The 16,665-nt window shown below is 41.0% G+C and overlaps 1 protein-coding gene across 3 annotated transcripts in view; it reads left to right on the top strand.

Moving 5' to 3' along the window:
- The window catches only part of FGFR2 (fibroblast growth factor receptor 2), an 81,117-nt gene that overhangs the window by 42,744 nt on the left and 21,708 nt on the right, over window positions 1-16,665 (top strand). For 2 of the 3 annotated variants that reach the window (XM_068400102.1, XM_068400100.1), the window contains 3 exons: window positions 6,776-6,966; window positions 9,573-9,717; window positions 11,893-12,089. In XM_068400102.1, the coding sequence (XP_068256203.1) occupies window positions 6,776-6,966; window positions 9,573-9,717; window positions 11,893-12,089 (533 nt within the window). The remainder of the gene's footprint in view (window positions 1-6,775; window positions 6,967-9,572; window positions 9,718-11,892; window positions 12,090-16,665) is intronic. The other variant, XM_068400101.1, reaches the window with a different exon arrangement.

Below are 16,665 nucleotides of genomic sequence, written 5' to 3'. Positions count from 1 at the left end.
ACTCCACCTAGGGGTATGGAGAGCAAGTGTAGTTTCAAACCGGGTCCTTTGTATGAACTTGGATAATGCTGGATTTATACAGAAATCAGAGTTACAATTCCTCATGCCTTGGCTGCTCCTGGAACTCTCCTCAAAAGAGCTCTCTAATTCAGAGAGCAATAATTAATCCAGCCTCTGAGTGCTTGTGAACCGAGGCCAGATTTGCAGCTTGTGTAGGTGGCATCTTTCATGAAGGACTGTAATCCTTGTGTCTTTCCTTCCAAGCTACTTCCTTCGCTGTCAGCTAGAGCAGGATAGCAACTTGAAAGGTCTTCACTCACTGAACAGTGAGGGATTGATAAACATTTAATCTTTCTTGTAATGGTTGATATTTAGCCCAAATAGGTAGTGATCAGAGACTGATATCCTGTGGTTGGCCCAGTGGCTTTAGTAAATGCCTTCACCCGATGGTAGGTATTCACACCATCAAAAAACATAATCAGAGCCAGCAATAATAGTATGTATGTGTACAGTCTCAACAGGGATACCAAAAATTGAGCGCAGAGACAGTGGCTTGCACAGGTAGAGAGAGTTGTTCCCTCAAACTGTGGCTGAAATGGTCATTAGTGCCACTTCCGAGAAGAAACTGTTATTTCAGCTTTGAGGTGGCATGGGATGCACTGGCCCTGTGCAAAGCTGGAGCTATACCTGGGAGGTTTCGCCTTCCTGTCAACTCCAGGCAGCAGTTAAGTCACCTGAGAAGTTAGCATATAACTGCATTTTCCGTTGGAGCAGTTTTGGTAATCCCATGGGTACAGTTTGGAAGAGGGCATGAGAAGGGGGCTCTGGGTGTCCCAGAGATGGGTGACGCCACTAACTTCCCACTCAATGAGGCTTGTCCGTGGTTCAGTTGGTGGTTCAGGTGGCATGAGGGATGTGTTGGGCAGATGTGCATCTGTCTGTAAAGTACCTGCCAAGGAAATCCCCAGATGTGGTGTATTGTTGGACAGGAGAGGACACACGCAGTTGATTCGGGGACAGTGCTGTATAGCAACACATTCCTCTGTCAGCAGTGCTGCTTCCTGAGCTTGATGGCCTTCAGAGGCCTCCCGTGTTAGGTACCTGACTCAGTGGAAATGGTGGGAGAGTGCTGCGTACTGGGTGAAGATGAAACACAGCGGAGAAATATTTCAGTCCAAGTGTATGATGAAAAGGCTGTGATTGATTTTTTTTTTTTTTTTTTTTTTTTTTTTTTTAAGACTGAAGAGTCAATCTTGCAAGTTTGGGATGCTAAGCCATAGCCAAGGCAAGAGGCTGTGATTACAGTCTAGCCTGAAACGCTGTAGAATGCTTTCGAGACCGATAATTTACAGGATAATTAGCATTTTCCAAAGAAACAGATGTTGCACGATCAGGAAGGTGGTTGGGAATGGGCAGTGTTTTCACCGAACAGGTGCTGCTGAAGGCTTCCCAACCTCAGAGTCAGGCAAAATACGCAACTAGAGCTGAATGTGCTGTGCTGACCAGGGCAAGTGCAAGTGAAGAGGAGGGCACGGCAGGTCTGTATTACAGCTGGAACTGCTTCATTTTTTATTCAGTGATGACTGAATACACAAAATCTCTACCAGGGACTATCGATCCAGAAGGGTTACTGATGCACTGCGAGGCATCATTTGAGGGAGCCCTCTGTAACTTCACAGTGGTGACTATCAAGATGACTCCTTAGGAATCAGTAACATTTCAAAACTGGTATTAAAGACTCTGATAAATGTGTCTAATTAAAAATTGTGGAAAAGAATTAGATAACTTCTTTCTCCCTCTGCACTTCTTTCCCCCACTTAATTAAGGACTCTCCGTTGTCCCCAGAACTCATGTTTGGTGTTGCATTTGCTATTCAGCTTTTATTTTCCTAGGCTGCACTTGAATCACACATTTGCAAGGAGAGGAAACAAGCACATTCAAAAGAAGAAAATAAGAGTAGTTTTCACTTTTTTTTTGAAATGAATCAGATGCCCTATCCAAAGCCCATTGAATTCCATGTGAGTTTTTCCCCTGACTTCAATGGGTTTTGATTCTGGCTTTTAGCTCCCATGAAAGGTCCTGAACTGTCTGTGCTAGGGTGACGAGGAGGCTTGGATAGACAATTACCAGAGCTCGTCTCAGCCCCTGGCACAGCCAGGTTGCTAAGGAGACTTGGCCTCGGGATGGGCCCCCGAGATCACCCCTTCCGGAATTATTGTCTCCTCTCCCTGCCAAGGCACTCCAGCAGTGGCAGAGCCACTCTTTCAGTCACAATACGCTCTACTTCGGCCGCTGGCAGCAGCAAATCCTGCCCTACATCTTCCCTCCGCCGGCGTGCTCGGCGAGCAGCCTCTCCTTCCACAGTTATTCCATCCCTGCACCTCCTGCCCTGGGACTGGAGTGGTGGGATCGGATCTTCTGGGTTCTGTTGGCTGTGAAACTTGTTTTTGGGTCCCTATCACCTGCATCTTCACCTCTTGCTTTTGCATCATGACTTTCCCCTCTCCCCTCTGATTTCTTTGTGGTCAGCAAAAGAAGTTGGAGGAATTAAAGCCAAGGATAGGAGAGAGTTGAGACCCTTTAGTAGGAGCCACGTGTCCAGGAACTTAACCTTCTTAAAAAGCCAGTTCTCAGGACTCCTTGTGAAGTGTGCAGGCTCCAGTAGTCATTTCCAGGATAGTCCTTACAGTCACTTCTTCCACCATCATCTGTGGCAGGATGGGCTTCCACCCATCTCCAAGTGTCCTGCAGGGCTGGGAGCTTCCTGGGCAGCTCCTTCCATTGTGCTAGTTTTTTGGAAACTTGGGAATTTTCCAGCTTTCCTGTATTCTTTGCAGTTTTCTCTCTTGGAGGAAGGTATTCTGAAGTTTTAACATTAACAGGCTAAATGACAGTTTCTTCTAAGCCATTGGGCAGGTCTCTTTGTCAGTCGTCTTTTCAGATAGTGAGTCTGTTTGTCTATAGATAAGCGAGCAGAATTGCTCAAGCAATTCTGAGCAGAAATGCTCAAGCCCTAGGCACTTTTATGGTGGTGTAAAATTTAGATGCTTGTAGCCTTGAATATGATATTCCTCAAGTGAGCAATCATTTTTGCCCTGCCTTTTGTAGATAATTGACTCCTCAAATGGGGGTGATGTTGGGTTTGTATCTAAACTGCAAGCTGGAGAAAGCAGGCTAGTGTCTGTCTCTTAAGGTGGGATCCAGCATTAAGCATGCTTTTCTGTTTAAAATGTTTTATAAAGTTAGGCTTTGGGAAGAACTAGACTAAAAATGAAATGTAACAAACATATGGAGATTTATACATAATTATCAGTTTGGCTCAATTACTTTCAGATCAATATACAGAAAATATTTTTAAATTTTAAAAATGTTTAAACATCCATTACATTCACTTTTAAACATCTGTTACATTTCAGTTGAACCAGGATGGTCTGCTTAAGCTGGCAGGGCTATCTATGAGAAACCTTGTAGATCTGTATGTAGTTCACTAAGTAACTAGTACTTAGGATAATAAAATTAGTATCTACTACTTTTTATGGTCCTTATGATGTGGTGTTTAGTATGCTTGAAGACAGCTAATCTATGGGGTGATTTTCTGTATTTCAGCATATGCTGTTGACTTGTTTTTGGAACATGTGTTAGCAGTGAGAGTGAAACACTAAAATTTCAGTGGTCAAACAGTAAGGATTTCTTTTTTGAGGTTCCAATTCAATTCAGTATTAACGAGCAAGGGGGAATATTGAAATCAGTAGGACCAGAGAACTATGAGATTGGTTGCCACCTTGTTTTGTGTGAAAATATTGTTTGTCTGAGTTATATAACTGGAGATGTGTATGGTCATTATAGTTTAGTGATGATCCTGATTACACTTATTAGGTTATGTAAAGCTAATGATAAAATTAGTTTCACCAGCCTTTAAGATTGTTTTTTTTAAAGGCAACTTTGACTCTTGTGCTAGTCCTTAGTAAAGAACAGACTGTTTCCATCTAATATTAGTGAAGCCAGTTGTTTGAGTGATGATATCTGCTTACAAATGTAAGGCTTCTATTTTAAATGCTAAATAGCGATGTGAGATTTATGAATATGATTTTGACAGTACCTGTGCTTAAGCAGAGTCCTTAGATGTGTGTGGTTTGCAGAGAAATAGGAACGACAGGGTAGCACCCTGAAATCACTATTTCCAGGAAATTGTACTGTACAGAATTATACGTGGTCATTTGTAATTTGTGGAAGTTTCTCCAAATTTACTTATTTTCCCCGATACTGAGTGTATTTCTTGTGGTCCTTGGGCTCCAGCATTGTCATGAAACCCACTGAATTTGCATCACGATGGTTCTGTTCTGTGCTGTTTGCGCCTGTGGGCATAGGAATACTCCTTTCTGCTGCAGTGGGGGAGCTGACAAACACTAATCATTGCTCCATGTGTCTGAGGGCTACTAAAGTTTGTTTTTAACACATTTACCCTTAGAGAAGAAATTTCACAAGTGTCTTACCTATACATATGCACGTGCTTTATTTAATTTTTTTAAAGGAATTTGGGCCCAAGAATGTAAGAACTTTGCTTTTACTTCTTTTTCTTTGCCTCTTCTTTTTCGGTAGAGGAAACGTTTGACAGTCCTCAATAAAAGATTAAATCATTGATGGCTATTGGGATAAACTAAACACGTTTCGTGTGTTGATGCTGGCATAGTAGGAACTTTTCCAAGATGTTTCAGGCTTCATTCTCTGGTTTGTTTAAGGGCAGAGAATAAGGTCAGAAAGGAAATCAAACCCTGATGTGGAGAAATGAAACATGAGGCCTACTGACTTCTAAAAAACATTTCAAATAACATTCTCTAAGGTTTCATTTTATACTGAAGGCAGCTGTAATAAGTTTTGGAAGATGGTGTAAGGTTTCTATTAAAGAGAGATTTTTGCTTGCTGTTTTTGTACCCAAATGAAGGAGCGAGGGAGATGGAATTAGAGCTTATTTAGTATAAGGTGAGAAAATAAAAGTTCTCTCCAGAACTGTAAAATAGTAATTTATGTTCTACTGTAATTTACAAATTAAAAAATATTAAACTGTTCCTAGATCTTTGAAAATGACACACATAGCCATGGAATAATTTAATAACTGCAACAGGAATGCACTTTTGCCATGAGTAAAATAAGACTGCTGCTTTGTAGCATGCTGCCAGCGTAGCCTCGGTGAATAAATTCCCAGTAGATGTTTGCCGCATGCCAAATATATTGGACTGTATAAAAGATCCCATTGTTCCACGGGCATCATTATTTGCTATTACACTCGCAATGTTTGCTTGTGAAACAACTTATTGGAAACTAGTATGTTTAAGAAGGAACGCTTGATTTGAAATTCAGTTGATTTGGCTCGTAATGGCAAAGCTTTTACAGTGTACAGCCTCTAAAAATAAATATTTAGGTCCGCTGTTTTTTGCTTACCTTTGAAAGAACTCCTGGAGCAGGGAATAAGGGGCTGGAGCTGGGCAATGGGCGTTTCACTTCTAATTCATAGGTTGAAAGTATGTGTAGGTCAGTATTAACTTTACTTTCTTATAGAAAGAAACAGAGTTAAGTTTGCATGAAGGAGGCAGTGAGTTCCCATCTAGGCTGATGGAACTGCAGCTCGCTGAAGGTTTTCTGGGGCGGGGTGGCACTGTCCCTCCCGCTCACTGGATAATAAAGAAATTTGGTAACCAGGGCTGTCATTTAGAAGACTTTCTCTTATGTGATGTTTGAATTAAAAGTTTTTATACTTTACCCACTTGCCTTGTCCAGCAAAAAAAAAGGCTGTTGGTGGTCCTGGAGGCTGGGGAGCTGGGCTCATGCCCTGCCCACCACCCAGAAGGTTCTAGCAGCTTTTAAATCAGGCTTAGTGAGGGTGATGGAAAGCTACCTCGCTGCCATAGCTGAGGGCAAGGCTCCCATCGATGCTTTGCCCAAAGACTCTGTATATCGCATCTGTAAAATCAGGCTGGGAACTCTGGCTGCAGTGGCTCTCTGGGTACCCAGATGGCACAGGGTGCACTCGGTGTATTCAGTGATGTATGCTTGAGCAAGAACATTTGATAAATGCTTAAGCGAGTCTATAGATTAAAAGCTCTGTTGGCTCACACGAAATACACTGCAGTTTTCCTGAGAACTCTGCATTTCCCTGTGTCCTGCTCAGAATAAGAACGAACTGGTATTTCTGCTGCAGTGTCTGGGTGAAGTGGAGAGCAGCTATTGTGGTGGCACTGGTCAGGGCATTTTGAAAAGGCGAGCTGTCTGGTGTGTGCATCCTGCGTGAGGAGTTTCAGTGCTCAGGCTTCTGCTGCTAGTTTTGAGAAATTCCCTTTGGTTTGTTTTAATGCATTAATCGGTTTTTAAAATGAATCAATAATCTTCGTAATTTGTGGAGGTTTAGTCCAATTAGAATGTTTTAAAACTCAGAGGTACTTACTACAATAGCTCAAAAATAAAGGGAAAATATTTTACTTAACTCTTGCTGAGTTGAACTATGAAAAACGCTTAAGGTTTTTAAGCAGGGTTTCTCCCCTCCTCCCGAATCGCTATCCGTTATATTACAAGTGTAGTGCTCAAGTCATCTCCTTTGAACTGCAGTTTTTGTTGTACGTTTTGGCTGCAGTGTTATTTCAGAGGAGTCAGCCAACAGGCTTACAGGGATTTTTGGCTCGAGTTCACTTACAGTTTTCTTGGCAGCTCTGCTTATTTATGCATCTTTATTTCTTTCTCTCCCCTCCTTGCTCCTTCTGGCTCTCCCTCCCCACCCAAACAGAGCGATCACCGCACAGACCCATCCTCCAAGCTGGCCTTCCAGCAAACGCCTCTGCCGTTGTCGGAGGGGACGTCGAGTTTGTCTGCAAAGTCTACAGTGATGCTCAGCCTCATATCCAGTGGATAAAACATGTAGAGAGGAATGGCAGTAAATACGGACCAGACGGACTGCCGTATCTTCAGGTCTTAAAGGTGAGGCTTTACACATGCCGGCGGTGGTGATAACTTCTTTAAAGCATTGAATTTATTTGATGTAAATCCAAGAATTTTGAGACCTGAACTTCTTTTGAAAATGGAAGTGTTTATGTTACAAATGAAATAATGAGTTAGATAAACATTTAATATTCTAAATGCTAATTGTCCGGCTTATAGACACTGTTTTGCTCTTTCTTACTTCCGTGAAGTCCTTTATCTCTGAATGTTTCAGGCATGACTTATTATGAAAAAAATGAAAACCCTCTTAAAGAACATAATTGACGTTTATGTTTTGGTAGACCGCATCCAAAACATACCTGGGACAATCTACTCCATTTCTTTCACGTTTCCCCAGCCTCTTTATTTCAAAGTTACGTGGCACCTGCTGCCAAAAGCCTGTTGGCAGGGTTGGGTTTTCTGGATGCTGAGCCTACAGAGATGTCCATTTTTTGCTGGCGTGCCGCGGCGTATGGGTGGTGTCATTCCTGCTGGCAGGCGTTCTGAGCAAGCCTGACCAAGGAAACTCCAAACTTTTCCGAGCTGGGTGGCGTTGCCAAAACTCAGCATGTGGGCAGGCAGGACAGCTGGCTCTATACCGTCTTGTTCCACGCAGCCCGCGTACCAGCCCAGGTGCTTTTTTCCCCTCCGTTGCCACTGTTTTCTAACTCCTTGTGTGATGCTTTGGATTTAAAAAAACCCCAAACGAACCCCACACCCTCGATGTTTTGACGCTGATACCTGTATGAAGTGGAAGGCATATTCTTATGACGTGTTGGTGGTGGGACCATAGACAGATTGGTGTCCGTGTTGGGCAGCAGTGACATTGTTCTCCTGTGTTATTGGTCTATTCTAGCATTCGGGGATAAATAGTTCCAATGCTGAAGTGCTGACACTGTACAATGTGACAGAGGCGGACGCTGGAGAATATATTTGTAAGGTCTCCAATTATATAGGGGAGGCCAACCAGTCTGCCTGGCTCTCTGTTCTGCCAAGTATACAAGGTAACAATGTTTTTTAAAGCAAGCTGGAAAAGATGGTGCTTTGGGAGACTGCAGGCAGCTTGTAGGATAACTCTTTGGCCTTGTGGTATATGTGTAATCCTCCTTTGGTGATGCAACTGGTATTACACCAGCAGCCATGGAAAAATTCCCACAATATTCTGTGTGTACCATAAGCACTGGTTTCTGACGCTGATCTTTATTCTCTCTTGTGTTTGGTCTCTTTGTGTCTGTGTGTTTGTGTCCAGTTTTGTTGTTAACTCTGCATACTTTGAAGTTCACATATAGGATACTCGCTGAATAATGTAATTATGACCTAATTAGTGTATATTTATATATACACATATATACATGTGAAATGTTCACATAAGTACCCACTGAAGCGTAAGTCAGGTCAGTTTAGTCACTTATAACTTCCCACGTCACCTGTGACTCTGCAGGGTGGGAGGGTTTCCCAGTTGTTATTCACCTCTTGTTAACTGGGTAATAGCCCATCAATAGCAATAAAGACTGGCAATAATGTGACTACAGCTCACAACTAAATTTACCTCAAAAGGGTCTGGTAAAAATGTGTTTATTCCCTCATCATGTATTTCAAAGTAACATTTTTGAATGGAACAGAGACAAAAGCAGCAAACAATAATTTCTCTAAATCTCCATCACAGAGACCTTGACACTGACGCCCTGCTGCACCCATCTTGGGACAGCTGGAAAGTTCCAGGTCTGAGATTTACTCTGTACTGGTTTGGATAATCACTGATACAGTGATTGGTTTGGTGCATAATGACTTGTCAAGCCAGAGATTTAGCAAGTCTGGAAGGAGACCAGAAAAAAACCTTCCAGATTATTTTTTTTTTTAACTCTCTAAGATTTAGAAAAATATATTTTATTTCATTCTCCTGGTTTTTGAACCTTTGGGATTCAGTTTTTCTCCACATCTCTGAGAGCCACGACTGATCTTTTTTTGAACAAGACCTGAGCTACCTTCCTACTCTCTCCACTGTGCTTCTAAGCAAGCCACCAAATGTTACCAGACTTCAGAATAAACTGAGATTTGGCAACACTGCACAACGTAGAATATTTAAGTGTAGTGCAGTGGACGATGCAAGGACCGTACACTTAAGACAGCTACTATATTGTGTCTTTTGGAGCAGAATTTGCCTTTTTAATTTTTTTTTTCTTAACCTTTCAGAGTATATTTTTATAGTAAATTCTTTCATCTGAAACAGGTAACTACATGTGAAGGGATACCACATTCTGTCCTACTTTGGTTTCTCTTTGTTTTTCTTTCAACTTCCTTTTATTAAAAAAGAAGAAGAAGAAAAAAAAAAAGCTTTGTGGGTTAATTTTTCCATGTCATTTGATTGCATGCATGTTTAGGTGGTGAGTTTAGGTCTGGTGAAGGGTGTTGATTACTTTCTGAGGTGAGCTGGGACCTGTTGGTAAACGCCTTTTGGATGAGGGTTTGTGGATGGGGAAGGAGCTTTGCATCTCTACACCTCTGCCTTTACAAAGCGCAAAGCCCTGTGGCTCCATCTCCCTATCCACAAGAATTCTCTCAATGTCTAGCTTTTTCTCTTGCTTCCCTCTTCTGTTTTTTTTTAGGCTGCCGGTGTTAACACCACGGACAAAGAAATTGAGGTTCTCTATATACGGAATGTAACTTTTGAGGATGCTGGGGAGTATACATGCTTGGCGGGTAATTCTATTGGGATATCCTTTCACACTGCATGGTTGACAGTTCTGCCAGGTATACACTGCTCTCTTTCTGTGGTTTTTCCTCTTTTTTTTGTTTCCCCTTGTTGATTGCTGCAGAATTAGCACGGCTTCTGTCTCAGAAAAGGACTTTTACAATGATTTTTTTTTTAAACAACACAGTTGTCTCAAGCCAATGAATTGTCTTGTCACATATTTGCAACTCCAAAAACCTAACAACAACTAGAAAAAAAGGAGGGGGGAATGTCTATTGCACTCAATTGAAATTTTTACATCTGTTAAACGAACACCAGAAATGCTAAGGAGCTGCGTTTCCTTAGCACTTCAGTGAGATAACTGAAAATCAGCACATTAATCATTGTAAACTTTTTCAAGAGGAGGAAATCCAAAGTTTCTTATGAAGCTTTGGGACTAATTTGGCCACAGTCATGTACTGGTTCATCAAAATACCTGAGCTATTTAGTGTGCTTACATTCTCTTTTACCTATCATCCAAATCTCTTATGGAAATTCTAATTTTAATGCCAATGGATTGTGTACAGAAGCAGTGCCTTCCATATCTTGGGAATTGGCTCCGTGCATCTTTAAACATTGCATGCTCTAAGAAAACAAGTAGTCATTTGCTTTTACTGCAAAGCATGTCTTGCTGTTCTGGGGTTGATGATGTTTCTGTCCTTAAAAGAAACAAACATCAATGTGCTTTATTGCCTGAAAATTGTTATCAGCTGTTAGAAGATGTAACTGTAGTTGGTTTTGACACTAGTCAAATTTTCTCATTTATAACCGTTGGCAGCTGCCTTAGGAGTTCCTTTGAAAAACCAGGAACCACCTGAGGTTTGCTGGGTCATCTTGTGCTTACCATTTAATAATCGTTAATCCTAAGTAAAAGGTACAAAAACTGCATGTGCATATTACTGAGGTTCATATTACAGGAGTGAAATGTTCCCACTTTCTGCCGATAATTTCTTGCCCTTTATTAAAATATATTGAACAAGGCAACTTTACTACATCTCTCTCCTATGTGAACACCGAGCCTGCGTGGTCTGTCACCAAGCAGACAAAGCAGTTCTTGTGTAGAGCTTGCTTCTGCTAGCAGTGTTTGCGTTTTGCAAGTGCTTGAGCAGTGATTTTTTTTTTTTTACCGATTTTCTTGAATGAAATATTTTTATAAGCCTAGAATGAGGCACAAGAAAATTTCAGCTTGAACGTGCATTGCTTGCAGAGTGACCACTGATTGCTGTGGAATGCTGTTTATCCGGGGGTTGAATCCCAGATAAGGGATTAGGGACAGTGTTTGCACATATAACTGTCTTGAAGATAACTTCAGAATGGTTTCAATCAGAGTAACAGCTATGTAGAACCACTCCCACTAAAATCTAATCTCATAGACTGGTAACCACTGATGAGGTTACGTGAAATATGCACTCCTCACAAAAGAGGACTCATTAATTAGTGTATTGCTAGCAAGTCAGCTTTTGCTTGCTTTATGCTTTTTAACCCAACACTGGGCTCTTCAAAGGGACCTCAGGGGAGTTAGGCACCTGGCGTGAACCACAGTGAGTTAAGCAGCTGGGCAGTCGGGTCCTCGAAACACTCTTGAAATCCCTAACTTGAGTTTAGAAAAGTGATGAGGGACTGATCCATCCTGACTTCCCTCTGTGTTTTGAGGTCCCAGTGAAAATTTTGGATAAATGGGCAATGCAGACTCAAGCCCAAATGTCTATTTGCTAATTTAGACACTTTCCTTTTAGGCTAGCTAATGCAGTATTTTCTCTTTAGACGTGTCTTCATGCGGTTGAAAAGAATTACGGTGCTTTTGAAGTTTGACTTGAGCAACAAAATGAATTTGAGCCTATTTTAAACACTTCAGTTTTTTCTTTTCCCCTAAAATTACGCTTGATTATCCAATATTTCAATGTATATGTATCTAGCTATCTAGGCAGAGACAAGTATATGTCTGTATATGTATGCATACATGCACAAGCTCACAGTGGCAAACTGAGAAGTCAAAGCAGGGATCTAGAAAGAGGAATTACTCTTAGATTGCAAGATGGCCCAGACATTCACAGTATTGTGTATGATGCACAGTCACTGCGAGAACTGCTGATATTTTACCATTTCATGTTGTTCCAAGCACTGTACTGAACTATGCTTGTACCGTGTGCTAACTCTGTGGCATGATTGTTCCCTTCTAAAAACTTCCAATCCAGCTCCTGAAAAAGAAAAAGAATATCCGACATCACCAGACTACCTGGAAATAGCAATTTACTGCATAGGGGTCTTCTTAATTGTCTGCATGGTGCTGACAGTCATCCTGTGTCGCATGAAGAACACCACCAAGAAGCCTGATTTCAGCAGCCAGCCCGCTGTCCATAAGCTGACAAAGCGAATCCCTCTGCGCAGACAGGTAACAGAAAGTAGATAAAGAGTTTAAAAAAACTTTTACCGAACAACTAAGCCAGCACATCCTTCTGATGAAAGCTTTGGAAAGGGGAATAAAGCAGCATTAAACCAGATTGCAGTAGGGGTGGGGATTTAATCTGGCACCTAGGAGACTGGCGTGGGAAGAAAGTACGTCTAAACACAGCAACGTCTGTCTCGAGGCAAGGAAATCAGGGCAGGGATGTTAGAGGAGAAATGTAAAAAACCGAATATGTTCTGTATTAACAGTCTATAGATGGAAAAAAATGTATTTAAAGTATTTTGGGGCCCGATCCCACAGCTCGTTGAAGTTAATGGAAAAATTTTTACTGACTTAATGGACTTTGGAACAGAATGCTATTTAATTGTGTATGTATAATGTTTCTAAGGTGACTGTTACTGCAGTAACTAGGTACCAGATACAGAGAGGTATTTTTCAGAAAGAATTTTGAAGACTGAGGGGAGCGAATTTCATAGCCAAGCATCCAGAAACCACCTCAACATAGAAAAAAGTAATAAAGTAAATATAGTAATAAATAATAAAGTAATAAAGTAAAACCAGGGAAGATACTATATCAGATCTTAGACAGTTTGATTAAGATGCAGATGCTTTTGAGTGAGGAACAAAAGCAAATGCCAGACTTAAAATGCACACGACAGCATCACATGAAGTATATTTTACAATTGCTTGTGGCTGGCAGTGAGCATTTCTGGAGAGGGCAATACCATGAGCAACAAACCAGATGAACGAGTAACAGGCCTTTGGCTTTGTCACAGGCCACCACTTGCCAAAACAGCCTCCATTCCCACATACTCTTCTCTCCTGAAAGACTTGTTTCTTTTGAAGCTGGAGTTTAATGTGTTTTGATTTTTTTTTTCTTGCAGTAGGTCTTCAGGATAGACCTCTAAACCCACCAAATCCACCTCCAGGTTTTAGCCCTGCGAGGTGGAGAGGTGTCGGTGTACGAGGCTTTGGTTTACCTCGTTGTTCAAAGTAGGGACCATCTGCAGGGCTTGGATCCAGGATCTGGTCAGGGGGTTGGGATCTGAGGGTTGAGTTCGAGTCCATCTGCACCATCTACAGCCTGTCCAGAATATTATAACTATCAGTAATACATGTACCTTAAAAGTAGTTCTTCGGTGTAGGTAAGTGAAATTCAGATGCACAGTCGGCCAGAGTTAGGGTAGAGCTTTGTCTTGGGATTTCAGACATTATTACTTTTTTCTGAACCCTTTTTTCAGGGTTTCTGAATCTCCTTGCTTAGAAATACTACAGAGAAATCCCTCTAGTAATACTTTAGCCATCTTCCTCTGAAGTGCAGTATTTTACAAAATCTTGAGGTGGGGCCATGGACTTTGTCTGGTCTGAAAAATACTCATTTTGTTTTATGAGCAAAAATGTTAATTCCTATTTTGTCTGACTTGGCTACTTTTGGGGGGTTTTGTTGTAATTTTATTATTTTATTCATTTGCCTGAGGATCACTGGGAAGGAAAGGGGCTTTTGCCTCTCAGTGTATCAGAAAGAGTGATGAGAAGCCCTCAGCTCAATTTATACATCTCTATGCCTAAAATTCTGTGTAGCTCTCTGAACAAAGAAAAGTCTTTTCAAGTGTTATGTACTTAACCAGAGAGAGATACACATCAGCTGCTTAGATAAAAGACATCTATTAGATTTCTGCCTAAATATAAAAGCATCATAATGACTCAGAGAGAAGTTGACGGCATGAAAAATACCTAGGGTTTGGTGTGAGCTCAGTTGTGTCAGTTGGAAATGGCTCCTCAGGGGAGAGTGTTATTTCATTGCATGTGACAGCAGTGCCAACCACTGCCCTCAGTTTAGTTTTTTATCATTAAATGATGCAATATGGACCTTCTCCAAAGCTATTGTTTTCACAGAGGAAAAGATCTCTGTCTTATAACATGCTTGTCAGAGCTGGTTTTATCGGTTTATTTTGGTTTTCTAGATTTTCTTAGCAAAAACGGCATTTTGCTTTTAAAAGTGGCAATAATTTTTTGAAAAACAGTATGTGTTTGAAAGTACGAATCCTATTTCAACCCCTAAGGAAAAATTCCACTTCTCTCAATTATTCCAAGTACTTTTTTATTAACAGGAGTTTCTCATTGAAGGGCTCTCTGCCCTGATGTTAAAAGAAACCTGTATTTCTGTTTTGATGATTTCACTGGTCATTCCACTAATTGTTTGTATTAGCTTGCAAAGGCAGGATGAGATGAGCAGTCCCTAAAAACTTGCTCATCAGCAGTGCAGATTTCTTGAATTCTGAGTTAACAGTCTCCTTGATCTCTAAGGCTGCAGCAGTTGTTTAGTTTCTGCATCTTTTAAAGCTGGTTTTGGATGTCAGAATTGTTGTCACAAATCAGGAATTCGAAAAGCAGTCAGGAGGTGTTTTGTTTAATGGGTGTGTGTTTCTGGATTATTCAACTGGGTTTGTTTTGTTCTACTGCCAGGCTTACTTTGTTGTTTCAGTTTATTTGTATTTCAGAGGATTGTATTTAGAGCCTGGCGGGGTTTTGTCACTAAACCTCTCTTTATCTATTGATCACAGAGGGTTCTCCCCTTGCCTTTGCGCTGTGCAGGGGAGGAATGCAGAAAGTGGCCGAATTGTTGAGCGGATAGGTGAGAGCAAGCAGGTGAGATGCTCGTGGCAGGTAAACTCTATGAGCTGGGCAGAGATCCCAGCCTGGGTGACGGGATTTGTTGGAATTCCAGAGAAATGAGAGCGTGGATTGGGGAATTCTTGATATTGTTTTTGAAGCTCTCTGCTGCTGGGTCAAGCTCCCTAAGGATCTGGATATGAAAATAATCCTGGTTCACGAAGAGGCGTTTGTATGACCGTGATGCCATCTTGTCTAAGCGGGATAAGAGTCTTGCTGAGTAACACATGGTTTGGTTTGCAGGCCTGGATTCTCGTACACTGTTTAGTCTGAGCTACCACAGGATTTTATCATTCCCCACACGCAGGCATATTTTTCCTGCCAAAATGCGGTTCTTTTCACATTCATGGGAAGGGTCATGATGAAGTCAGGAATTATCAGTTCCCTCCCCATGCAATCCTCAGCCTCACTAGGAGCTGGTACTTGGTTTTTGAAATGGAAACTGGTTACAGGGGAGTCCAGCAAGCAGTTCCTCTTCTTTAAATAAAAGCAGAGAGCTGCAGTGCTCTGTTGGCATTAGCCGTGTCCTGCATAGAAGTCCCAGATTGCGAGGGAGTGGGGAGAAGTATTTGTAGGATTGATCATCACAAGCTAATTTGCAGTATAGGCTCCAGGTGACAGGTTCAAGGAACCAAAAGGTAAAAAGTAGCCTTCAATAAGATATATATCTGTTTTGTAGAGCTTTTTGTTTTTTAAACAAATAAATTATAGTTAAAACAGACAAAAAGACAGTGCTGCTCTAGTGGTTATAGAAGGTCCCATCTCTTGTGACTTGCCCAGTCAAAGTCAAGTACAAGTGTCTGTCATCACTAGAGCATTTCATAGTGCTGTCACAGTTAATCTGTCAAATTTGAGCCCCCTCAACTTGTGTGTATATGTGTGTCTTAAATAGGGGAGGAATGATTTCTTCTGCTTGTATTTTAATTACATTCCCATTAATTTATATCTACTGCGGTTGTTGATTCTAATCCTTCATAAAGATACAGTGAGAACATTTGTGATGAGCAAGGACTGGTTGGTTTAAAGTAAGACTTAAGCTCACTGAGCAAAATAGCTAAGTCAAAATGATGATGGCAGCTGGAACCTGAAAAAAAGAAAAGTAATCTGGAACAAGTAAAGTAACATAGTATTTCACATAGTATTGAGCTGTAAAAATATGAGTCATTTTTAAGGAACAGACTGTGATTTACAAAGATTAATGCGCAACTTGCAGAGGATGTGTTGCAAGGCATTTACCTTAATACGTATTTTAGTTTCTTGTGCTATCCTTGGATTTATGTGTATGGAAACTGTCGACTTGCCTAGTAGTACTTGTTTGCTTTTTTTGTTGTATAAGTGTTTAAAAAGCAGCACTTTTCTTGAAGGGATTGTGCTTGTGTGCCTGTGTGTTAAACGCCAGTACCTACATTAGGAACCCTCAGTTTCATGTATTTAACCATGTTTCATGCATTTAACCTTATATTTTCCTAGATCCAGTCACTCAGATGGACTGTTTCTATCAACAGTTAATAGCATTACTTACTAATTGTATTTATATACATATATGCATATGACTTCAGATTAACTTTTATAGCAGAGCCTTCAAAAAGACTGACAATTATAGGAAATCACTGCATGACTGCTAAAATCTCACAGCATGAGTGCCAGAACTGACAGATCTAGGCTTTGGGTTTTGGTATAAATCATCAGTGGAGGAAAACACCCTTCCTAATCAATTACAGACAATTACACACTGCTCTGCAGCTGATTTTGCCACATGGCATTTAAAGATTCCAGCAAAGATTCATTTGTTTTAAATGATCCGCTGCTTAGAAATGCTTATAAAGCATTATCTCAGAGCTGATTAAATACAGTGTGTTGGCCGAAGGACAAATATGTTGTTAAGATG

This window comes from Nyctibius grandis, chromosome 4 (assembly GCF_013368605.1).
Source record: "Nyctibius grandis isolate bNycGra1 chromosome 4, bNycGra1.pri, whole genome shotgun sequence".
Lineage (NCBI taxonomy): Eukaryota > Metazoa > Chordata > Aves > Nyctibiiformes > Nyctibiidae > Nyctibius > Nyctibius grandis.
This window is presented reverse-complemented; position numbering and strand designations above follow the sequence as displayed.